The sequence below is a fragment of the Chroicocephalus ridibundus genome, chromosome 4 (genome assembly GCF_963924245.1).
Source record: "Chroicocephalus ridibundus chromosome 4, bChrRid1.1, whole genome shotgun sequence".
In the NCBI taxonomy this organism is placed as follows: Eukaryota; Metazoa; Chordata; class Aves; order Charadriiformes; family Laridae; genus Chroicocephalus; species Chroicocephalus ridibundus.
In genome coordinates this window covers 17460386-17484820 of record NC_086287.1, presented here as the reverse complement: position 1 = coordinate 17484820, position 24435 = coordinate 17460386, and the positions used below count along the sequence as shown (strand labels likewise).

The 24435-nt window shown below is 38.0% G+C and overlaps 1 protein-coding gene across 2 annotated transcripts in view; it reads right to left on the bottom strand.

Moving 5' to 3' along the window:
* The window catches only part of CARS1 (cysteinyl-tRNA synthetase 1), a 36674-nt gene extending 12578 nt beyond the window's left edge, over positions 1-24096 (bottom strand). The window contains exons 1-17 of one of the 2 annotated variants that reach the window (XM_063332446.1): positions 24042-24096; positions 17888-18133; positions 14889-14980; positions 14060-14148; positions 13652-13748; positions 13109-13207; positions 12111-12260; positions 10735-10875; positions 9880-9968; positions 8576-8697; positions 6024-6136; positions 5337-5465; positions 4995-5124; positions 4574-4677; positions 3461-3558; positions 1806-1995; positions 754-822 (exon numbers count right to left, since the gene is read on the bottom strand). In XM_063332446.1, the coding sequence (XP_063188516.1) occupies positions 754-822; positions 1806-1995; positions 3461-3558; positions 4574-4677; positions 4995-5124; positions 5337-5465; positions 6024-6136; positions 8576-8697; positions 9880-9968; positions 10735-10875; positions 12111-12260; positions 13109-13207; positions 13652-13748; positions 14060-14148; positions 14889-14980; positions 17888-18133; positions 24042-24066 (1983 nt within the window). In that variant the 5' untranslated portion in view covers positions 24067-24096. The remainder of the gene's footprint in view (positions 1-753; positions 823-1805; positions 1996-3460; positions 3559-4573; positions 4678-4994; positions 5125-5336; positions 5466-6023; positions 6137-8575; positions 8698-9879; positions 9969-10734; positions 10876-12110; positions 12261-13108; positions 13208-13651; positions 13749-14059; positions 14149-14888; positions 14981-17887; positions 18134-24041) is intronic. The other variant, XM_063332447.1, reaches the window with a different exon arrangement.
* Between the last annotated feature and the right edge of the window lie 339 nt (positions 24097-24435).

Here is a 24435-nt window from a genome sequence, read left to right as displayed (position 1 = left end):
CTTTCTAAGGAGGAACAGAAAACCATATGGTCACACCTTGGAATGCTGAAAAATACTGGAAAAATGGCAGTGATTTGTCCACATCAATTTTTTCACATGAAAAAAAAGAGCAAAATTGATAGCTTTCACATGGCGTTATTTCTCCTGTCTGCACCAGGAAACATTACTATTATTACAGGGCCCATCAGCACTTTCATCAGTATCTCCCAAGTATTTCAACAAAAATTCTGCATCACAGCAGAACTGCTGGATGACCAAAGCAAAACAGCCTTCAAAAGCCAGATAAAACCTGTGGCTACAAATGAGATCAGAAAAGAAGATTGAAAGACGGATAAAACTCCAGCTGCCTCCAGGCTGGTTTTTGGTGTACCACAAGGAAATTTAATCAGTATAATTATATTTTTGAAACTACTTAACATACAAATACTTGTAATGAGTCTTTAGACTGTAGCACGTGCTGTTTGTAGTTAACATGTGGTTTCTTAAACAGACTCATCATTCAGAAGACAAGATAATTGTTTTTCTGGTTGCTATACAATTTGTCTGTCATTAAGTCAAACAGACCTATAAAAAAACCCAACTCTCATAAATGAAAAATCCTGCTTCCTAAGCCAATTAATTACTTCAGATTCAAATGTTAAAAGCAGAAAGAATGCAAGTCAGCTACACATCAGTAATGTAATCACTTTATCTAACCTAAGCTTTCAAAGGACACACAGTAATTTTGTATAATATACTTTGTCCTTCACTTACATTTATGTTTGGACTATTCCCTCCAACAGGAAAACCAATTGCGTCATCACTTTCTATGGCACCAAAAATCTGGTCAAGGGAAAAAAAAAGAAAAAAAGAAAAGATTGTATACATCGAGCCACAGGTATGTGAAAACTAAGCAAAATCACATGTACTAGGGTTTTGAAGCCACGTACTTCTCATTTAACTCTCAATTCACTACTCTAGTAAGAAGATGTTTTGGTTTTTAATTGATAAAGCATACTAAACATTGGCTTTCAGATTTAGCTTTAAAGCTGTCTGTTCTGGTTTCAGCTGGGATAGAGTTGATTTTTTTTTTCCTAGTAGCCGCTGTGTTTTGGATTTAGTATGAGAATAATTTGAAAACACATACTGGTTTAGTTGTTGCTAAGTAATGTTATAAGTAAGTCAAGGACTTTTTCAGCTTCCCATAGAAATTGAGAGGGAGCACAGACAGGACAAGCTGGCCAAAGGAATATTCCATACCACAGACGTTACACTCAGTGTATAAATGGGGACTGGCCGGGGGAAGGGATCTGCGATCACTGCTTGGGACAGGCTGGGCTGGGATCATCGGGTGATGAGAGAAACTTGTGTTGTATCACTTTATTTTATATATTCTTTTACCATTATTATTATTGTTATTTTCCTCTTCTGTTACGGTTCTATTAAAGCATCTTTATCTCAACCCAGGAGTTTTTTTTTCCCCTACTCTACTTGGGGGGAGAAGCGTGCGAGTGGCTACGTGGTCCTAGTTGCTGGCTGGAGTTCAACTATGACACTGGCAGATTTGATGTTCTGACTTCCTATTTTTTCTACTGTCTAATTTTCCTTGCATGTATTAGGGGCTCTCCACTATTCAACAAAACATTAGCTGAAATTATAATGTGCACACACTGCAATTTGGGGTTGTTTTGGTTGGGGTGCGTGTGGAAGATCTCTAGTTTCCTACGGGATTTAAACAAAGACGGTACAGATCCCTACATACTTCAAAAATACAACAGTTATAATTGCACAGTGCAATAGCAACGTTACGACTTGCTATTACATACCTTTAGCATTTGAGTGAGATAGGAACTGATGTTTTCTAAAAGAAGTCTGTTTGGCATTTGTCTGGAAGATTTCTTTGCAGCAATATAGGAGTTACTCTGACTGACTAACGAACGCATTTCTTCTAAGACAGAGCGAGTGTCAATATTGTCACACAGTGCTTCATGAATTGCTGCCTTCTTGTCGTAAAAACTAAGAAGAAAAAAATGTTTTTTACTATTGATGTCAAAAGTACCTGCAACCTACTCTGAAGAACTTCTGTTAGAAGAGTAAGGGGACCTCAAATTGAGATAATCTTTTGTTGGTCATAGTTTATGTTTGAAGGAAAAACAGATGAGCAAGAAAAAGGCGTTATCATAATGCCGCTGTTTTGCTGCTATGGACAAAGGCAGGCAAGATAATGTAATTGACAACAACTATCCAAACAAATTGCATCTAACACTTTTTCAGCAACTGACCGTTTCATACCAGGTTTTAAAAGCAGTATAAATTGCTTATTTAGTACGTTCTTGTGCTTACTATTTATTTTTTTATACAGTACTGCTCTCCTATCCCTATGTACCAGCCATGTACTCTGTTTAGCATCTTTCCAGTGAGGAGCACCAGTTTGGAAGTTAACTTACCACAAAGTGAAGTGTTATGAAGCTGTTACAAGCAAATACAAGGAATAAATTCATATAAACCTTTGTAATGTTCATGAATAGGCATAATAAGTAATACAGTATATTAAGTAACATTTAATTATGGAAGGGGTACTATTGTTTCAAACAACATACTTTTTCCAGAGAAAAGAGAATGAGAAGCTGTAGGGAAAGGAGGCAAAAACAAATACCCACGAAGCATATCTTTTGTTCCTCCCACTCCTTTGTCCCTTCCCTTCGACCTCTCTATTACTTACTATCTTCCCCCTTTTTAAAAAAAAGGGTTATTTCTACCAACCCCAAGTTGAGAATGAAATTTTCAGAGGACAGCACTAAACAGAACCATCTACACTTGGTCCTTCAATACGCAACATCTCTGTCCACAACAGTGAACGGAACTAGGAACAATACTGCAACATAAGATGCTTCTATTTTAAATTTCACTCATAATAGTCATATAGGAAGCTGTTCACATTACAAACACTAATGTAGTTTTGTTATAAAAGTGAAAAACTGCAATATTGATATCACTGTCTCTCTCATGAATACATTTTCAAACACTGGCACTCTGATCTTCTGTGCTTTTAGTCAGGTCATTCAATCTTTGCTTGTCTCAGTTTGCTCACTGCACTTTGAAATGTGTAAAATACTATTTTTCCAGTTGTAACCACCGTGAATTATCGGTCACTTCTCAGATACAAGGACAGCATTTCAAGTAGTGAAGAAAATGACAGCTGTCTAACAAAAAAGTTCTCTTTCCCTTCACAAACAGGGTGATGAGGCATGCCAGGTGTACTTAACATAAATGAAAGGGAAATTAATAATTTCATCTATGCTTCATAAAGCTGTTCCAAGATTAAATTCACTAGCTTGTATAGAGTTAGGGTACTCAGTGGGAATGCTACAGACTTATAAATATCACTATATGCATAGTCAGTCATTTTGCAAGGAAAAGAAAATTAAACATGTAGCTACACAATGGCTATTCGCAGAGAAGTAGGAATGCTCCAACTCACTTTTTGTTCAGCTCTGCTTCCTGATTTTCCCATTTCTGAAACTGGCCTGTCACATCAGTGGGAGCTCGAAGAATATCCTTCACATTTAAAAAGAACTCCTATAAAAGAAGAATATAGCTAAAAATCAGTTTAAATTAGACACAACCAAGATTTACAATGAAAAGGCATTATTTCTTTATTAGCGTCCTAAAGTTTATGGTTTCAATACTGTTTTAGCCAGGATCTACTGAATGTCTGTCAAAACAAAGAAACCCACACATTTTGCATAACTCCATAAATCACAGTTGGACTGTAATTCAGTTCTATCTCTTGGCCCTGACACTGCATGATACGCTATGACACTCTAACACCAAGCTGCTCAAATACAATACCATTTTTAAAAAGTTTAGGCAAGAGTTCTTAGAGCAGATTTTTCAATGTGTTGCTAGCAATGGAAGCTAATGAATAAAAGCAGCTTTATAGTGAGGGCCTATTTTATGTGGGCATCCAGCTTGGTGAAAAGTAATTTTCACTTATTCTGTGGCGCAAACCAAACATTTTACATAAAAAGCAGAATAGCTTCATCTGGAGAGACCGAGATCAACGATCTCAAAATGCTGTTCAGCCTCCTTGTGGGAAACATGGGTTTAAATCACACCTCAAAACTAAGCAGAGAAAGGAACTGTGCCTGATCCCTCACATATGCCTGCAAGGCATAGAGACAAATGCTCAATGTATGTGGTGAGGAGACAAGGTAGGAACGATACTCCCTCTTCCCCTTTGGCTATATTTTTGTAAAGTCTGATCTGGTAGACAATGATACGTCAGTGCCTGTTGGACTGAGTCCTATAAGCAAGCTGAACTGAGAAACTAACGTTGTGTGTAAGTACCAAGCTGCTCAGAGATGTCAAAAATTGGAGAGAGCACCCAGCTGCAGAGAAATGTAGCTGTCCGTGGAATTTACATTACTTGAATGTTCAATGGTAAACAAATACTGTGACATCCCACCTGATGAATTCAGAAGGCAAACTCAGTCTATGTATACAGCCTATGTATCCTTGGGTTCTACTCCTTGAAACACATATGAGAACACAAAGCTTAGAGAGGTGGAGGAGGAACGGAAAGCTTACTTACATTCATAAACTTCTCATACTGAATAGCTGACTCCATGGTATTATTTGAATAATCCAGTGTATCCTTCCAAGAGTGCATGAGGAAAGCCAACCGTAACTGCCGTGCTATTAGGAGTTTCAAAATAAACAATGAAAATAATTATAGTCTAAAGCATTTTTATGGCTTTCAACACTGTGTCTAAGAACATAATTTTTAATATTCTTACTATCAATACATCTGCCAAAAAAGCAAGAACACTATTATCCATACAGACAATACCAGCAAGGAAAAGAAGAACAAGGAAGCTGTTCTAAAGTTAGAGACGAAAAAAGACACCTGAATTTAGGCATTTTTGTAAACTCCATTATGTGCCTGAATAACAAAATTACCAGTCACCACTCAAATTACATTAAAAGCATTCAAATTCTAAAGTAATTTTTACCTGTATGTTTCTTCAATGCATCTTTTATAGTAATGAAATTCTTCAAAGATTTGGACATTTTGCAGCCAGCAATTGTTAAGTGGCCAGTATGCAGAAAATACCGAACCCAGTGATCGTTTTCAAAGTACGCCTGCAGAAAAACAAAATACCCCAAAGACCCAACACTGTTTACATACATACCATGAAGTAGGATAATCTAAGAATAAAAACTTGTGAACAAAAAGTTATGCTTATACAAAACACACATAAAGTTTTAAACATTAATTGATGTATTGTGTAAGTCGCAGTCAAAGCAAAGGATGCTGCTTTTTCACTGCAGAAACTGAAGGCCAGTTTATTCACCTCAGACTGTGCCAGTTCATTGTCATGGTGGGGAAATCGGAGATCAAACCCTCCTCCATGAATATCCATCGACTCTCCTAGAATGGATCCAGCCATCGCGGAACATTCAATGTGCCAACCTGGACGGCCCTGTTAAGAAAAAGACGTTACTTGGCTACTAGTTAATTGTCTTCCTCTCCTGCCTATGTATCATTGCCTCATTGGCCTACCCCTAAGCAGTTACACACCTGAGGAAATGAGATACAGTGTTACCAAGAAAAAAAAAGATTCTTGGTCTCAGCTTCATAACAGTATACTGTTGGATTTAAAGATCAAACACGGCATATACAACCGTGATGCTTTGATTATCCTGCTTATTATTCTTTTTAAAATTACATTAATTTTTTTGATCACAAGGGAAAAAAAAAGGATATAGAAATTGCTGCAGATAAAGCCTGTAGATTAACAGAGGACAAATGACCAGTAGCAGCCATTGTCAGTCTGCATGCAGACTCCTGTTTAAAAAGTATCAAACAGACAGACTCATATACATTCCAAATTATTAAATGAACATAGCAACAGAATCTATCAATGAATACAAGATGCCCATAATCTACACATTATTAATATCAGGCGAGGCAAATTATTTGTGTAACATGCTATTTAATAAGGTGTAGAAGATCTAAATCCTGATTATAATGTCCTTACCTTTCCCCATGGAGAATCCCATGAGGGCTCTCCTGGCTTGGAGCATTTCCACAAAGCAAAGTCATTTGGAGAATGCTTCTCACTTAAGCGATCAGCTGAGATGCTTAGGTCACCTTTGAAAAGAGAAAACATAAATAAATACATTTTATTTAAACACCAGCATTATTGATTTTTGGCCTCACTGTACATCACATCAAGTGAATTAAAAAAGAAACAGATAAAAAAGCAAAACACTCAGCCCTCAAAATTCCTAATAATTAATCTTGATAATCCTTTGGGATTTTGATTAATGTTTAGTTGACAGGAAATCTGAAAACAAGTATCAGCTGCACTGCTTTCTAAGTTTTGACATGAGATTCATGTACATTCTCTCTGCAGGCACAATTCCAATATTGCAGTTACAGAAAAAGAAATATAGAAACAAAAAACCTTATACTCATAGACAAGTAAAACTGCAGAAATCAATTAACTCCAAAGTTAGAAGGATTCAAATTAAGACTAGGATTGTTTTAATCTGCACACACAACATGATCATAGAATATTTCTTCTACTCCTAATCTCAGTTGCTGCACAGAATGGCTGGTAGTTGTTCAATAGGTATGTTTACTGTTTTTTTACCATCACAGATGTGTTGTGCATTATTTGCTGTTAGTGCCTTATGATAATTTAGGTGGTACTCTCATTATAACATCTTTAAAACTCAGGGAATTTACCATTTCTGCAGTACTGTCCAGGACTAACAATACCACCTGCCACTTAAGAATCCAAGACAGATTAAAGACAAAATTGTCAAGGTTGAACTTATCAATAATGTTGATGTACAGGTTGAGATACCTGCAACCTCAATTGTTTAGAATAGCTAACATTATGCACTTTAAATACAAAAGTATTATGCTTTTATTTACATTAATTGCAACTTTCAAAGCTTAGCATTTCTGCTGCCTGTACATTATCTGCCAGGGTTATGACTGACAATCATCACAAATGAGTAAAAGCCATTAAGCTGACAAGAAATAACTTGACATATGCATACTCTTGGTTAGTGTCCTGGATTCAAATGGGACAGAGTTAATTTTCTTTCTAGTGGCTGCTGTGTTTCAGATTTGGTATGAAAGGAATGTGGATAATGCATATTGTTTTAGTTGTTGCCAGGTGATGTTTATATTATTCAAGGACTTTTTTCAGTTTCCCATAGAAGCCAAGAGGGAGCATAGACAGGACAGGGTGGCCAAAAGAATATTGCATACCATAGACGTCATGCTCAGTATGTAAATGGGGGTTGGCCAAGGGGCAGGAATCCACCATCACTGCTTGGGACAGGCTGAGCAACCGGTCATTTGGTGATAAGAGTGACTTGTCATGTATTACTTTATCTTATATATTTTTTTACCATTATTATTATTACTACTATTTTCCTTTTCCATTATTGTTCTATTAAACTGTCTTTATCTCAGCCCACAAGGTTTGGGTTCTTCTCCCTTCCCCCTCTTTTTGTCCCTCTTCTCCCTAACCTTTTGGGGGGGAAGTGTAGAGTCGGGGAGGGGAGCATGGGGAGAAATGAGAGAGTGGCTTCATGGTCCTAGCTGCTGGCTGGGGTTAAACCTCAACATTTAGTTACATTAATCACTCAGCATTGGTTCCTATTTGCAAAAGGACACAACAATTCAATAAGGGTGACTGGTTATGTGGTGCAAATGATACATTCTTGTCACTTACAAAGACAGTGGTTTAAGCTAGCACCTTTTATTTCACATACAAGATTTCAGTTTTAAGGGTTGAATTTAGAAAAAAAAATCATAAATTATAAAATCATATCCATTTTAAACTGCATATCTCAGATATTGCTAGTTTCACCTAGTATGAGTGCCCTAATTTCACCCAGTATGAGTGTTATACAAAAAACTTTTTATATTCTTCTGATAGACATTGCAGATGATTTGCTACTAAAACTGCACAAGCTTAGGAGCAGATAAGTAATGAGTCTAGTTTATTGAGCATTTGAAGCTACTCCTCTGCTATGGCTTGAGTCAAAAAAGTATATATTTGGATTTAGTTCAACACGAAAAGGTTTACAAAGTAAAAACCCTTCTCAGTATGAAATAGAAACCTAAATATTTGTCATGAAATAACCACAGACTGATGTGGAGAGCTTTCACCTGGCATGTGGAAGACTCAGCTTCAAGTCTTTGCTCCCTGTACTTGAACCAGATGAACAGCCAAATAACTGGGCCATAGCCAAATGACTGAGCTATTCATAATTCTGACCAAAAAAACCACCCCAAACAAACAAACAAACAAACAAACAAACAAACCCCAAAACATCCTAGAATGAATAATGTCTCTTGGTATTTTCCAATTAAAAACTTTCAGGAAAGTGCTGGCTCAAGCTACAAAACTTTGGAAAAGAAATCTACTGGTAAAAGGAAGTGTATTAGGTAAACCATTCAAATCTGATAGTAACTTTGATCCAAATGTCAGTGACATCAATTGAAGAGACCAACGCATCATCAGTTTTTTCAGCAGCTTAAGCAAATGTTATTTCCCCTTTTTACCTTCACCCTCTTGAAGAGCTTTTTGGTCACCTACAGCTTCAGGAACCAATTTAGCATAGGAGTGTTTTTCACTACAATCAAACTTCATAGTATCAAAGTATACAGATCCATTGGACACATACCTGAAAAGATAAAGATCATTATTTAGCTAACCTTCTACAAGACTTAACTGAATTTTATCCCCAAAATCACTGTCTTAAACTCAAGTTCTCTAGTGAAACCACATACAGTATGGTACTGCTCAGTATTGTAAAGCTGACCTAGGTGAGACTAAGTTTTAAGGCCCTACCATAAAGACTTCAGACAAATCATTGAAAGTCATAATAAAACTAATCAAAGGGAAAACAACTGACATCTTTTGTTAAACTCTTAAGAAGTGAGATGTCAGATAACAGTCCCAAGAGATGAAATATCTACAATACTCCTGGTCCCTTTTAATATTTTGCAATAATACGATATGAATCACTTTGTTTCACAGCCCATTTTGTCCTCTTTCACTTTGCTAATTTGTCCTGCTACAGCCATAATAAGAAAAAACAAACTCTGACAGAAAGGTATGTCCACAATAAAAGCTCTGACACAAATGTAAGTTTCAGGACCACCAGGAATGCTGATAATTTAGTGCAAACAATTTTGAACTGAAAACTTTCTTTTTTTAGAAAATTTTAAAATGTAGGTTTAAAGGAAGAACATATAAGAGAGATTACGGCAGTCTGAATCACAGGTTTGCTTCTTTTACCACGAAAATACATACTTGTCAAAAAATTGAGGCTATTAACAGAAAGAGAACTCAAAAATTTCACACGAAAATCTATCATGATACTTCATAACTTCTAGAGCATTAGCTTGATTTTCATAAATGTTAGACAATGTCAGAAAAACAGTTCATAATTACTTTTTTTTAAACTTACTTCATTCACAACTGATTTCTAGCCATCTACTCGGGCATCCATTTTTGAGACGCCCCTTGCTGAAGGCCAGGAGTTAAATACAGTTCAAGTGAATGGGACTTTGGCTATTTATTTTAATGAACAAGGATTTCACCCTACAAATCTAATAATCTAACTTCTCTCTTTGTAAGACATCATAAGAAGTATAGTATAGCACGTTTTCATCAAGTGAGAAATAACAGGTCTTTTGCAAAGGAACCTGAAGTTTCGTTATTTGATGAAACACTACTTCTGGGAAAGACTACTATCACATATGAAAACAGAGAAAACAGTTCACAGTTAAGTGTTGAAAGCAATCATTCTAATTCTGATACGCTATAAGTACACAACAAAAGCATCCAGCAGCAAACTTACCCATAACCATTATCCACAATCTTTTTCACAAAATCTACAATTTCTGGCACATATTCACTAACCCGTGTTAAAACATCTGGAGGTAAAACCTATCAATAAAATATAGAATTTATATATTTACACACACACATATATAAATAAAAATATTTACACATCTGCAAATATGGACTAAATATATATATTATACATTGGTTAAAAATCGGCTCAAAAGCCAGTGACGGTAGAATCTAAGACTCCCGATCTGAAACAATGTGCTGTGGCCATTTTATCCTGAGACTTTAAGGCAACATTAACAACAAACTACTTCAGGAGATGTCATCTCTTTCATTTATTGCACTTCTGACAGAATAGGCAATAAGTCCCTCCGATTTGCAGGTAAATAAATAAACCTTCACCGATCTGAACCACTGCATATGACATGGCATTTTATGTGTAACAGACAAATCTGTCCTTGGTTGTCATCAACACATAATTTCCTAGTGGCTGAAGACTGGTAAGTAGTCAGTCTAAACACTAAGGTTGACAGGGCTCTCGCGCAGCTAACAGACTCTATCTCAAATTTCTGGATCACTTTATGATTACAAGCTGATATTACACCAAGGGGAAGGGATGGGGCGCACACATCAAACTTGATCACCAGTTAACTGGCTCTGGTAACATGCACAATGGGTTTAACATCGCTGGGATGGAAACAGAACAGGTGCTAATTTAACAGATACCTGTTCCCATTAAAGAAAATATCAATAAGGTTGAAATATAAGGGTTTTGAAAGCTATTAAGGAGCTAAATTGTGTTCTGGGTATTATGAGCCATGGCACGTACACTTTTAGAACAAAAAACAGTTTGTTTACTTACATTGAGTGCTTCCATATCTTTATGAAACTCCCCTTCCCAGAATTTGGGGAGCTTTGAGAATATGGAATTGTCAGTCACCTGACTGCCAAATTTTGTGTCCAACCAGTCAGACAGCAAATCTTTGGCTTCGTCCAACAGTGTCTATAAAACAATAATGGTAAGTGCAACTGATCAAAAACTTGCCCTGTTTAAACTCTGCACAAAGATCTTATGCTAAACAGCAAAGTTTGCTTGAGGAAAAAGACACTTGGCTATGAATACAGAGTAATCTGTGCTACCAAATTTTTTATCATATTGCTCTTCATAAATATGGATGAAACAAACAGAGGAAGGAAGATAAACTGATAAATGATATCTGTTTTGATATCAATCACTTAAATAGGCACGTGGAATTTACGCTGTAAACACCAGATGGGACCTGCAGTTATATCACATCATCTGGCCCTCCCATTACTACTGGATAATCCTAACAGAAGCCTTACTGGGCACATTGCTAAAAGGTGTTTGAAAGACTAATTTGAACATCAGCAAAGATACATTTCAGTCTTATATCAAAAGATGACTTTTTTTTTTTTTAGAATTGGATATAGCCCATAAGGTGTGATTGCTTAGATTTTAGTTATTTTTAAAATTGTGTTAGGTCAGTATACACTTTTATAAAGGCGCTTGATATTAGAATAGCTGGACTTTTTTTTAAAAAAGAAAATTAAGAGCGAGAGTCTTCTCAAGAATGGAGCACATACCCTGTGCTTCTTACAGTAATTATCACACATACTCTGAAAGCAAGAAAAGATGAAAGTGGAAACCGATTATTAAAAGACAGTAGTTATATTGACTGACTTGGTTACTGGGACAGTACCAAAGCCCAGTAAAGTCAACAGAACTATTGTCATTAAATGTAATGGTCTTTGGATAAAAATTATCCTGAGCATAGTTTTTTGGGATGTATTTTCTTCTCTGATCAGAGACAGAAACACTTGTGTAGAAAACTGCCACTAGTTTTGGAATGTCATAAATGCATGTTCAGTAATTTATACTGAAACTAATTCATCAAGACAAAAACATCACAGAGAAAGTCTAAATATACGCAAGAGAAAAATCACCATTGGAAAGGTAAAAATAACTGAGTAATTATCACAGTGGGAGGGGAAAAAAAGTCACAGATAAAAACAGCATCCAAAAACTACATAGGCAAATTCAAGGGCCAAATTTCCTGTACTGAATGCAAAGTACCAAAAAGTCCTCAGGCCCACCATTCCTCTTCTTATGAATTAAAATTTCCATAATGTTTCATGAATTACTACAAGCTAAATATTATTTTTAAAACTCCTAACAATTATAAGCCAACCATAATTTAAAAAGGAGCTCAAACTGACCTCATGACGTCTGTTGATCTCTTCCGCAGGGAGTTTTGCTTGCACAGCTTCTTGTAGAGGGTCAAAAGCAGACTTCACTGCATTTTGAATTCTTTCCAACATTTGCTTTTTATCTGGGTCTGTGGTCTCATTTAATTTAACCAAAAAGAGCTACAATTTAAAAAAAAAAAAAATTAGAAAGCAACTTACAGTACAGTACTGCTATATTCCATACACAATATTTTATCTTAGCCACGTAGTAGCTTGCTACTGATGAATAATACATTATGCCACATAATGTATGTGGCATTTTCTATGCACCTTAATTACACAGTTGATTATCAGAAATATGAAAAGGAGAAGCTTTAGTGTGAAACACAGAGAGATAAAATGCTATGCTTAGAGAGTACTTCAGACAATGATAGACAATTTCCAGGCCTCCTATTCACAGGCCTGTATTCAATTGATAATCTGTTTGTGATCTGTAGTTCTAAAAATGACAGGAGAATCACCTTCTCCCACCTTCCTTTCAGCCCAGCATATACAGTTTATTAAAACGCCTAAAGCTTTGGAAACTTTTTGGTCTTTTCAAGGCCGTCGATGGTACAAGAGAGAAATCTCACAAGCTTTAAAGATTATGGACATAACACGGTTTAAAAACTATTTTAAAGGCTTATTTTTGAAGTTTGAATTCTAACACACAAACATCCAATTGCTTTTTGAGCCTTTTCCCCCAATATCCCAACAACAATATGCATGCACTCACAAACAAGTCCTATTGACATAAAAATCAGGCACGCCTTTTACATGGATAGCTCTTGTCAATTCTAAAACAATGAAAAAACAAAGTGATGTGCAGTTCCAATAACATTTCTAATTTGTGTGGTACCAGTTCAATAGAATAACTGAAACAAGCAGAAAATGTAAGGAGACAGCAAAGTCAGAGGTATTTTTTAAATGTTTGCTACGTTATTGAGTAAGAATCTAAGTCACTAGCAGGGACTAAATACCACACCTACCTCTGAGGCAGTTTTAACATCTTCAAGTAGCTGATCTGGTGATGATTTGTTCTCTCTATACCGTTCAAAAAGGTAATTTTGTCTTGCTCTCTTGATGATCTACAAAGCAGAAACATGAAAATATTTTTGTGAAGCGACACATAGTTCTACGAAGTGCAAATACAATCTGTTACCTTCCAAAGGCATTTCAGAATCTCTATAAATTTAACAAGCCACAAGAATTACACTTAGTAATACAAATTAAACATACCATACGTAGTTAATCAGCTACCTCAAGAAAGTTAACTAGCTATCTCAACAAGAGGCAAATAAAATAAGTTATCTTTGTGAAATGCTTAGTCTTCATTATGACAACATTCATTTATATACAAGAAGACAGGCTTTGCTACCATAAAATGCTACAAAACTGAGAAAAATCAATGACTGTGTAAAAGTTAATAAGTGTAAGATTTACCTTGGCTCATCAAATGGCAATTACATATGACTCTCTGAGTTCCATGCTCAAAGTACAGTATTTTAGATTGCAATTTTAAAAGACCTTACCTTATCATCAATATCTGTAATATTCATACAATAGAAAATGTCATATTTAAAATAATCCCTCAAGATTCTTCTCAGGATATCAAATGAGATGTATGACCTAAAAACATAAAAGATATATGGGTGTTTTTAGTGAACACCTTCAAGTCTATTTCTATTCTATTCACAAACTACTTTAATCTCAGAGTCAATAATTTTACAGAAGTTTTAATTTTCCCTCATCTACTGCTAAGTTTTTAATCACACAATGACATAATATTATAACACGCTTTTAATCTTAAATCTCAAGTGTTGAGGCTAATGAAACCATCTTCTAGTAACACACTCATCTAAATAAAGTACCTTTTATGTTAGTCTTTTGCTTCTAATAGGCACTGTTATTACCCATACCAAAATAAGGAACTGCAGTACCTGGCATGTCCCATGTGAGAAGCGTCATAAACTGTTGGACCACAGCAATACCACAAGACCTTTCTTCCATTCTGAGGCTGAAATATTTCCTTAATAGAATGGGAAGGTATAGTGATCAGAAGAAATTCTAAGACACAATCTCAGGCCAGTAACACCACATTTGGAGATCAGAATGTGAAAACATGGATTATAATTACAAAAAAAGAAAAAAAGAATAGTTATTCCACTCCCAGTTTTACTGTAAAAAAAGCTCATCACTCTTCACTAAAAGGGAAGGTCAGGCTTTCTTTTGCATTGAAAAAGGTTACACAGTACAATCATTTCACACATACTTGGATACTACATCCCATATAACATTAGTATTCTCAATATTTCCTCTCTTTCCCAAAAGACCTTCAAACAAGATCACGCAGTTTTACCAGTTTATATTACAACAATATAATTGGTAAGACTTTTTTTTTTTTTTTTTTTTAACACTGACAATGTCTAGAGAAATAAACTGATTTTATTCTGTTCACATTGCCTATACTTATGTGTATTACAGCTGAACCCCTGGCTATTTTCCATGATGATAACTTACAATTGGGAACTATATATTATGCAATATACACATACACACACACTTGTAGTATATGTATATTTATTGTGTATATTAAAACACTGGCCCAGCAAACACACTCCACCGACACAAGCACATGATTGTTAACATTCCGCAAAATACAACCTAGAAACCTGTCTACTGATAGGGTAAACACTTAAGAAACAAACATTTGATGACTTCTATGCTTGTGTTTCTATGGAAATCTCCACTTTTCTTTCATTTAGTTACCTTATTTCGAGTCAGGCTGTTGTAGAGGCAGAGCCTAGAATGTTTTGTCCCTTCTGGGGGAGACCAGGGAGGCTGTACACGCTTGCCTTTACCTAGGGGAAAAAAATACTTTAAAGAGAACTGAAAAGACACTTTTCACAAACATATTTGCAATATAATATTTTCTCCTTCACATCACTAAGCTATTTCAAAAGAAAAAGCACACATTTAATTAGACAAATCAGCTCCAATCCTAATAAACCAATTACTTTTATTAGAGCTTTCTACAAAGCCACTAAAAACAATGTAAATTATTTCAATCTAGTTTATTTTCAACTCTCTGACTTGACATTCCTATTAACTTTTGATCCAAGTAACAGAAAGGAAGAGGATATAAAAAGCAAGAGCATGCAATTCAGGTAAAGCATTAACAAGGGCTTTGAAATTTAATGATTTTATTAATAAAGTGTTATGGCAGTCCTGTGCTTTCTGCAATACCACTGATTTTACTGTGACAGCATATCACAGATCTCATACTGAATTTGCAAAAAATCTCCAGAGACCAGAGTTACTCTCTAGAGCCAATATTGACAGAGTATGTGTACTCAGGGTGAGAGGGAGGGCAGATGGAAAGGTTTAGAAAGAACTTCAGCTTTTTATCATACATTGTTGCTATGTACACAAGGCATTTTTGAACACACTCATTTACCACAAATATGCTCCAATTCAGCAAGAGGCTAAATTTTGCCATTAAAGACAGTAGATAAAATTCAGGGTAATATTAGTGACAGTATTCTTGCATTTGTTTTCTTTTAAACTTCTAAGAAGCAACATAGTTTTTAAATTCATGGGTTTTTTCAAACAAAAGTATGGGTATGTCATCTGTCGAAGAATTGCAGTTTGCTATGCACAGGGCTGCTTACAGCTGTAATGATGTTAAACTAATTATCGCATTAACTAGGAATGAAAGCAAACCAGGAAATTACAAAATACAGCAAAGTTGCCAGCTTAATACACACAGCACCGTCTTTAGGAATTCTCATGGTATGCATTTTAACTGCAATTAAAATATTTGTTTTAAATAGAAACTATTTGTTTTGACAACAAAATAGCCTTTCTGATCCTGTGTCTCAGAGTGTTCTTCATTAACTCTGTTTCCCCGATATAGTCATATGAATATTTTGGCTGAAAACCTTCAAGTAATGTAAACAGTCATGGTATAAAAAATTTAACCTCTTCCTCATCTTACTGTTTTGAATAACTGCCTAAATAAGAAAAAAAGATATTAACTGTAGTACCTGTCTCACAAATGGACGCCACTTAATCTCCATGTTATGGATTCACAGAAATAAATAAATTAAATGTTTATTCAAAACATTTAATTGTATGAGGTACTCCTGTAAAGAATACCTCAAGTTCAAGAGCAGTCTATCCATAACACAGACCATATACCACGGTATGGATTTGTTTACTCTTTGATTTACAAAGATTACGCTGGCATGCTTAATTGCGGCTAACGTTCCCCTCAGGGAAAGAAGCCTATGTGGGTTAGTCTAATAAAAGATAGATCTGTAAAGCTTTCTTTACTTACAACCACACTAAACATAAGAAAAAACCCAGATACTGCACCCTAAAGTTCTCAGCTTGCGAGTTAGGTGTCACGTTATATCCATTACATGGACACCAAGGGCAAAGTAAAAGGCAAATACATCTTCACATTCAAGATACATCTCTGCCAGCTGCAGTCTTCCCCCAGGCTGAACTGAAGTTCACCTGCTCTAATCCACTCCTGGAGCTCTCTGATACACCCAAAAAAACACTGATAAAATATCCAAGTTCTAAGAAGTGTGGCAGATTCATGTGTCATTTCCATAGGGAACACTGCAGGACACTATTTCAGGACTTCTGATACATATGTACAGATCATGAAGATAACAAGACATAACCCTTCAGAAGGAGAGACTTAATATTAAAGATTTCATGGACAGGAAAACTTTTCTCTTATTGCTCCATCCTGATTCACGCAAGTCTGTAGACAAATTGTAGTTACTGGCATTGAATCTGCTATCAGAGCCAGCAGTACAACTGAGATCCCTTCACTGCTGAAAGGAAATCAATAACCAGCACAAACACATGCAGGCACACACACATACAGAGAATCTACTCGTAGCAGTCTGATTTTAACTGCTGGTCTGCTAGGAATTGAGAACACATGGTAAGAGGTTGTGAGAAGATGGCACCGGAGTAATATTAGTCAACAACCATCAGGAAAAATGACAGACATTATGCATTCATTTGTAGGTATTGCAAGCACTATACAACAGCTCTGTGTTATTATTATTAATTATTTCATGACTCCCTGAGCAATATAAAGCAACTCCCTCACTATAAAGCAATTAAATTAGTCTAGCTCATTGGAAAACGACTCAGGAGAGTGATGCAGCTCCCAAAAATGCCAGCACCCATGCTTACACAATGACCTAGATTAACCGGTTAGTATTTCCTCAAATCATCAACAATGCCTAAATTACCAGGGTTAAAAAAGAACCCCAACATTCTTTTTGGAATTCAGTGTTAGTAACAACCATAAGAGGCAGTATTCAGTTTAATTTATTATGAACTTGTATATTATACAACAACTATCTAGTTACCCTTGCAGGGAAAAAAACGTGGACTGAGCGAATCCTGATATTTTAGGGAACAAGCCAAAACCCACATATTCTTTTACAATTCAGCACCTTGCTTTTTAAAGAAAATACACATAATCGAATTTCGTACACTGAGGAATTTTAAAATCAAAGAAACACGGAAAAAGAGCTTTCACATTCAAATAGGTCAGGATCTATCAATTACGCAGTAACTGTATGCAAGAAGAATTTCACAACCTTGAATAAAAGTTAATAGCGTAACTTTTAAAGTGTGCAAGAGATACAAAAGGGAATTTCCAGGAATTCTCAGCAATAAAAACCAGTACAATGTCAGCTAGTCTATAACCTGCCCACCAGTTTCATATTACTCACTTGTTTGAAGTTTACAAGGCTCATTTTTTTCACTGCTGCCATCATAGATTGCTTCTATGTGTCTGTACCACCGGACAACATGGATATACTGGTCCACAGGTGGCCCCGAAAACTTTCTGAATACCTCCACATCTGCATGTGAAAATGTGAACCCCTGGATATAACTACGAGTGCTCAGGTACTCGTTCAAAGCCTTCACCCTGGCTTCCTCTTCACTAATGCTCAGAATAAAACTGTAGCTGGAAGCTGTAAAGAGAGGCACAGGACATTTGGTCAGCGTTAAAGGAAGAAGGAGATCCCATGACCAAAATATATCCTTATACTATACATATCCCCCTCTAAATTAGCTCTGGCAACTGAGAAGAAATTTGAGAAAAATATATTTAATACAAGCTACTGAATAACTATATATTTCCTATCAACAGGATAGGAAATTATATTCATTCTGTGATGAGTTTTTTGGAGACATCTTTAGAAAGAGTAATGAGGACGAAAGCACAGGTCCTTTTCATGAAGAAATATTATCTACTTGAAATTGGAGAAAATTCTTCACACACAGCAAACTGAGTAAGTCACTCTTTTCCATGCTGCTAAAACACTCATCCTGCAAATACTTAAATATGATTAATTTTTACGCTGTGGACAGGCTGTGAACATGTCTACTGAAGTTGAGCATGTCCTTAAACCTTTGCAGGACTGGTGCCCACATGCAAGCTCCCAGCATGATGCTCAGTTACTCCTACTTGCTCTCCAACTCAAAACTTAAGCTGTTGCTGTATATTTCCGTACTTAGCTATACCACTTCCTCTCCTCAGCCATGTGAATATTTAAAATGAGTAAGATCTACACACAAACAAACAGAGAAGATATTAGATCATGCTCCTCCCTCACAATTTTTTAATTCCATGATTTATTTGGTATACAGGCAAAGCAGGTTCACTTGTGTCTCATCTTCACAAAGGCACGGAGGAAGCAGAGAGGGGTTCTGTGACTTGGTGGGGATGCTCACAGTAATAGCAAGCCCTGTGTAAGTCAGTGGGTATGAAGCACTGCGGAGGTTATGGCATCTGGGCTAGCACTGACTTTAGTTAAACCTCACATTCATATTTTCCTACAATGATTCAACATTTGTAACTACGTTCGTGTTCAAAGTACTGTATAAACATTAAGCCAATATCCTGCTTGGGTAGTCAGCCAAGAAGGTAATTTAAGACATAGTCAAGGTCGTAGTGCAATAAAGTGAGAGAGGCAGAATGAGAACACCTGTCCCTGCTCCCAAACCCTGACAGAGACCACTGCCACAAGTGTTGCTTCTTACACTAATACAAACATCTTCTGCACGAGTAGTTGCCAAAGCATTGGAGGTGCTTGCAGATCAATGCTCTTGGAAAGGGAAGGATGAAAGGAGATGGGGAAGCGATGGCTAGGACAGAATGTGAGGAACTGCAGAGTCAAAAAGTTTTTCCAAGTATCATCAGTTAAGACTTTAGTAGCAGCTCATTTCCTATATGGAAACAAATTATTAAAATATTTTACAGGAATTCAGGACGACAGGGAAATGGCAGCTAAATACCAAGTACGTTTGTGTTTGACTCTTTTGAGTATAAGTGAGATAGTGTGGCGCACCAGCAGAACTTATCAAAAAGATCAGTTATTAAAAAAATATAATACATCAAAGATCACAGATACTTAAAATTCATACACAAAAGCAAAGTGAGATTCATGTAAAGTCTCAATCCTTCTCAAGGGCTATTTATGTAATTGTTCAGTATAAATAAGGAATATCAGGTAAACAATGTTTCATCACTAGACCTTACCCAGGTGTATGGGATTCAGCTTTGGCTCACATAATTAATTTTACTATAAACTTTTCAGGCTCCCATATATTTACTGATGTTTATCATCACAGAACTCTACCTGTTTATACACATGAAATAGTTAGAAATAGTTATGTTTATTATGGAAACCTAAAGACATATGCCTTCCTTGACTGAATTTTGTATCCATGAATCATATGTGGGAGAAGGCAAAAAAGAAAAAGTATTACAGGAATGATCTGTGTAGAAATGAAACTATATCTCAAAGAAAAGATCTTTAAAGACCTATTGCAATGAAAGCAACACTCAATTTGCAAAGTATTATTAGGGTTATTATGACCATTATTCACACACCAGGGTGCTAATGGGAAGCAACTCAGTGTATCTGAAACAATATAAGTGCTTTCCAACCACATCTGTAAACCAATCTAAAAGGGAAGTTGCACAAACTTACACACAAATATAACAAAGATGACAGAACTCGTATAAGCTAATTTTGGAGAGGAGAGATGGCAAATATTGCCTGTGAATGTCAGTACTAGCTCAACCTTGATAGCAGAGCAGCCAAAATTACTTTGAACAATCTTGGCACACACATTAATACTTGAAATTATAAAGTTTGATGTGATGTCTAGTTGCAAAAGCAACAGCACTAGTTGCAAGAGCAACAGCAGACTTGAAAGTGTAATACATCAAAGAAACCAGTTGGCCCAGGGGACCTAACAGGAGGATGTCTTTACGTTAAGACTGATGATCACTGACTCAAATTCAGCCCAAACTCACGTCCATAACTGCACACCACAGCGAGTGCAGTACAGCATGAACGCACCTGAGCAGCTGTTCACAGAGTTTCTCAGGGCAGAGCAGCAGTTGAGCCACAGCAGTCTCAAGTTTCCAGCACGCTCACTGTACCAATACGAGTTTCCCACATTGGTTTCACAGGCTGTGCTAAGCTCCAAACTTCCTTTTCTAGACTGATAGCTACTTTACAAACCATGACAGCTAGCTTAAAGCTAGCACAGGTGTGTTCTACTCTCTGCTGTGGTGAGATGCAGATACAAGCTAATTTGCTTTGTTTGAGAGTGCCAAGTGATCAGTGCAATTCTGAAATACTTCTGAGCATCCTGTTTCAGCACATAGAGGACAAAATCATTCTCACTTCTGGCATTCTTGTGAGTAGCTCCAAACTGGGCTGAACTAACAAAACAAAAGCTCTTCTCCTGAAGCACTGGGTGCTCTCCTGGGAAGAAAGAATGAATATGATAGCACCGTCCTTTGGAAGGCAGTATACCAGAAGACCATTTCTTTTCAAGCGAAAGATATCAGGCAAAACTATCTCTACATAATAGTCTGTTCTGATTTCATTTATATCATTAGTAAAAACAAGAGTAGTAAATCTAGAGAGTCTTGTTTTTCTGTGATTTATATTCTGCACCCTCATTTCCCCCCCTCAGTGTCTCGCAATGCCTTTAATTCATCACACACAACCACTGAAACATTTCCTGGTACCTCCTAAGTGCTTCATCCCCTCTCCCCATACACTTTAGTATCCTCATCCTCCTGTAGAGCTCCAACCTATCTTTGCTCAGTCTGCCAACCGTGTGCAAGAGACAGCTCACTGTCAAACGTAACTAATACCAATCAATGGATTGAGATCCATTGGATCAAATTGAGAGAGGAGGGCCAATGGGTGTATATAGGTCTGACCTGTTTTACCCCTGTTGCTTTAGGAAATTAGGCGAAGAAATAGTCCTTCTCTCCAACTGCAATTTTTTTCCCCTCCCAAAACAGAAAAATTACAGTTGCTGCTACTCAATTGCATTAGGAAGTGTCTTCTTGACAACAGAAATGCAGGATTATTACAGAGCTGTTGCATAACACTGAATGTTAACTCATGTGAATGGAATGATCTGTAGGCATCAAATCATACCACTCAAGGGCAACCCCATTCAGAAAACAAGCACTGAGCACAAGTATTGGAGAGTTAGCAAAATAACCTTGAAAAATCTTAAGAATGGATGTTAATAATATTAACACTCCCTCCGCATTAAAAAGTTGTTTCAAAGAAATTCCACTGTAGACATTAATTAATACAGTTCTCATATAATAATTGCCAGTGTATGATCTCTTTTGGCAACATAATTGTCACACATTCTTCTTTCCATGGATGGAGTGCTTCGGAGACTACTGAAGGAGACTAGGAATTTGCCTGAAAGACTGCAGCAAAACAGAGACTCAAAGAGTTAAGATCGCTTCTGCGTTTTATTTGCACATAAAATACCTGTAGAAGTTTAATCAAGATGTGTAACCCACACAATATCAAATTTGATGGACATTTTTTACTTTTATTAACTTGAAAATGAAAACCTCTGTTCCTTGAAGGTGTTGACAGCAACGTAAATACAGAAAAGCCATAAAGTAAGCAGTAAGCTAGCTGACACAAAAACAAGGAGTTACTTTGCTTCAGGGAAAAATTAGGTTTCCTGGGCTTCCCTGAACCTGCTAACCTTGTCAGTCATAATTAGATGACAATTGAAATGTTCTGGGATTTCTGCAGAGGCATTCACTAAGAAGTCTTAGACATTTCTGAATATTTTACAATGTCATTGCTCTTCCAATTTGGCTTTCACAAATTTAAAACAACCCATAAAAGATAAGTGTAATATGTCTCATTATTAATACAGCTGCAAATTGGCCATTTATCATTCTGGCTGGCCACTCTGGTAGCTTTGGAATGAAGTCCAACTCTGCTCAGCCAAGACGAATTATCCTTTTCCATAAAAAATTCAGAAGAACTGAACCAGTGTAGCTATCCCACCTATGCAAGACACAGCATACTCACAGCAAGACAAAGGACTTTTGTTCAAGACTCATGCACAAGGATCAAGAAGCTTTTAGCAAAGCAGGGATTTTTAAGATGGGAGTATCCCACCAAGGAAGAGCTTGTCAGTCACTTTAGCCCTGTGAGTTCCACTTCCACTTTTGCAGAACTGAAACTAAATGTAACAACTACAGTTCAAGCAAAAAGCAAATATTTGCCCAACAATAAACTTAACTAAACATTTTCTTAAAGCATAGCTGAACTGAGCCTTTGGTGGAATTCTTTTTCCCACTACCTTAACTAAGATACTGAAAACACATCTGAAAAAGCCAGTCCCTTGACAGCAATAAAGTTTCTGGACTCCCTTACAAAGGAACATTGCTTGTGATGAGCAAAGAGCAGAGTAACGTTCAGGAGCAAAGAAAAAGGGGAAAAATCTTTGAATCTACAGATCCTTAAATGGAATGACAGAAATTTCCAACCCCTCACATACCATAATGGTATTTCATACTTGTATGACTGGTATTCCAAGTTTCCATTTGCTACAGTAGTGCCAAAAATTATAGGACTACCCTAGCCCTCCTTTCCATACGGAAGAGCGTAGAATAACCCATCATTAAACTATGACCACAAAAAAAAGTCCAGAAAAGTCAAAAAGTTCAGACATGAGTTCAAAGGAGAACATAGATGACTAGGAAAGACTGAGGCAGGTGAAAGAGAGCAGACTACGTGGTGATAAACGCACAACTGACTAAGCGGTCTGGCAGCCACCTTAACATCTGTTTGAACCCACCATGATGGAGAACAGCTGTTTCCAGACTTCAGTACTGAGAAGCTCCGAGGTTTTTTTCCCAGAAATCACGATGTGCCACCATTAACCTTTACATTAGTGCCTCGCCTCCCATGGTCTCGCAAGGCACCATAGGTCCTTCTGAGAGGTGAGAAGCAGCTATAGATCCACGCTTCCCACCACCCCATCCACGTCCAGACCCAGACACGTGCCGCGCTTCCAACTCCTCACTCCCCATACCTTGAAGTGGAACCAGGACTTGCTTAACGTGTCACCCGCCACCGAGGGACACGGGGACACCCACCCAACAGCAGATCTCACACATCGCCTCTGTCCCTGAGCGTGTCGTGATGGCTGCTCAGGGGCCTGCAGCGCCGGGGTCACCCCCAACGCACCCTTGGGGCCTGCGGTGGCGGGGTCCCCCCCAACGCACCCAGGGTGCGTTGGGGGGGACCCCGCCACCGCAGGTCCCCGGGGGACACGTCGGTGAGGCCGCCGGGGCGACGCCTCATCGCCCCACGCCGCCATTTCGCGCCCCGACGTCTCAGCCGCCCTGACAGGGCGGGTGGGCCGGCGGTGTGTCCCCCCCCACACCTTCCCCGCCGCCGCCTGACGTCACGGCGCCCACCTGACACCGTGACAGCGGCGGAGACGTGACGCCAAGCCGGTGACAACGCGGCAGGACCCCTCCCCTCGCCTCGCCTCAGCGCCCGGTGGCCGACATACCCTGCTCGGCGGCGGACGCTGCCATCCTGCTGCTGCTGCCTCCTCCGCCGCCTCCCCTCGGTCCGCAAGCTGATGCAACAGCGTGCCCGGAAAGCGTCGCCCCGCCCCGCCCCGCCCGCTTCTACGTTACTTCCGACGGGCGCCCCGCGTCACCACGGCAACGGGTGAGCACCGCCCCCAGCCCCCCCGACACACACACCTCCTTCCCGCCCAGCGGGCGGGCGTCGCGCGGCCGGGCTCCCCTCAGGAGCGGACGCTGGGCGGATGTCGCGCGGCCGGGCTCCCCTCAGGAGCGGACTCAGGGAGTTCACCACAGCCAGGGCAGCCCCAAAACCAGCCGATAACGGGCTCACCCTCCCTCAGAGAAAGTCCCACGAGTCACAACCCCAGCTTC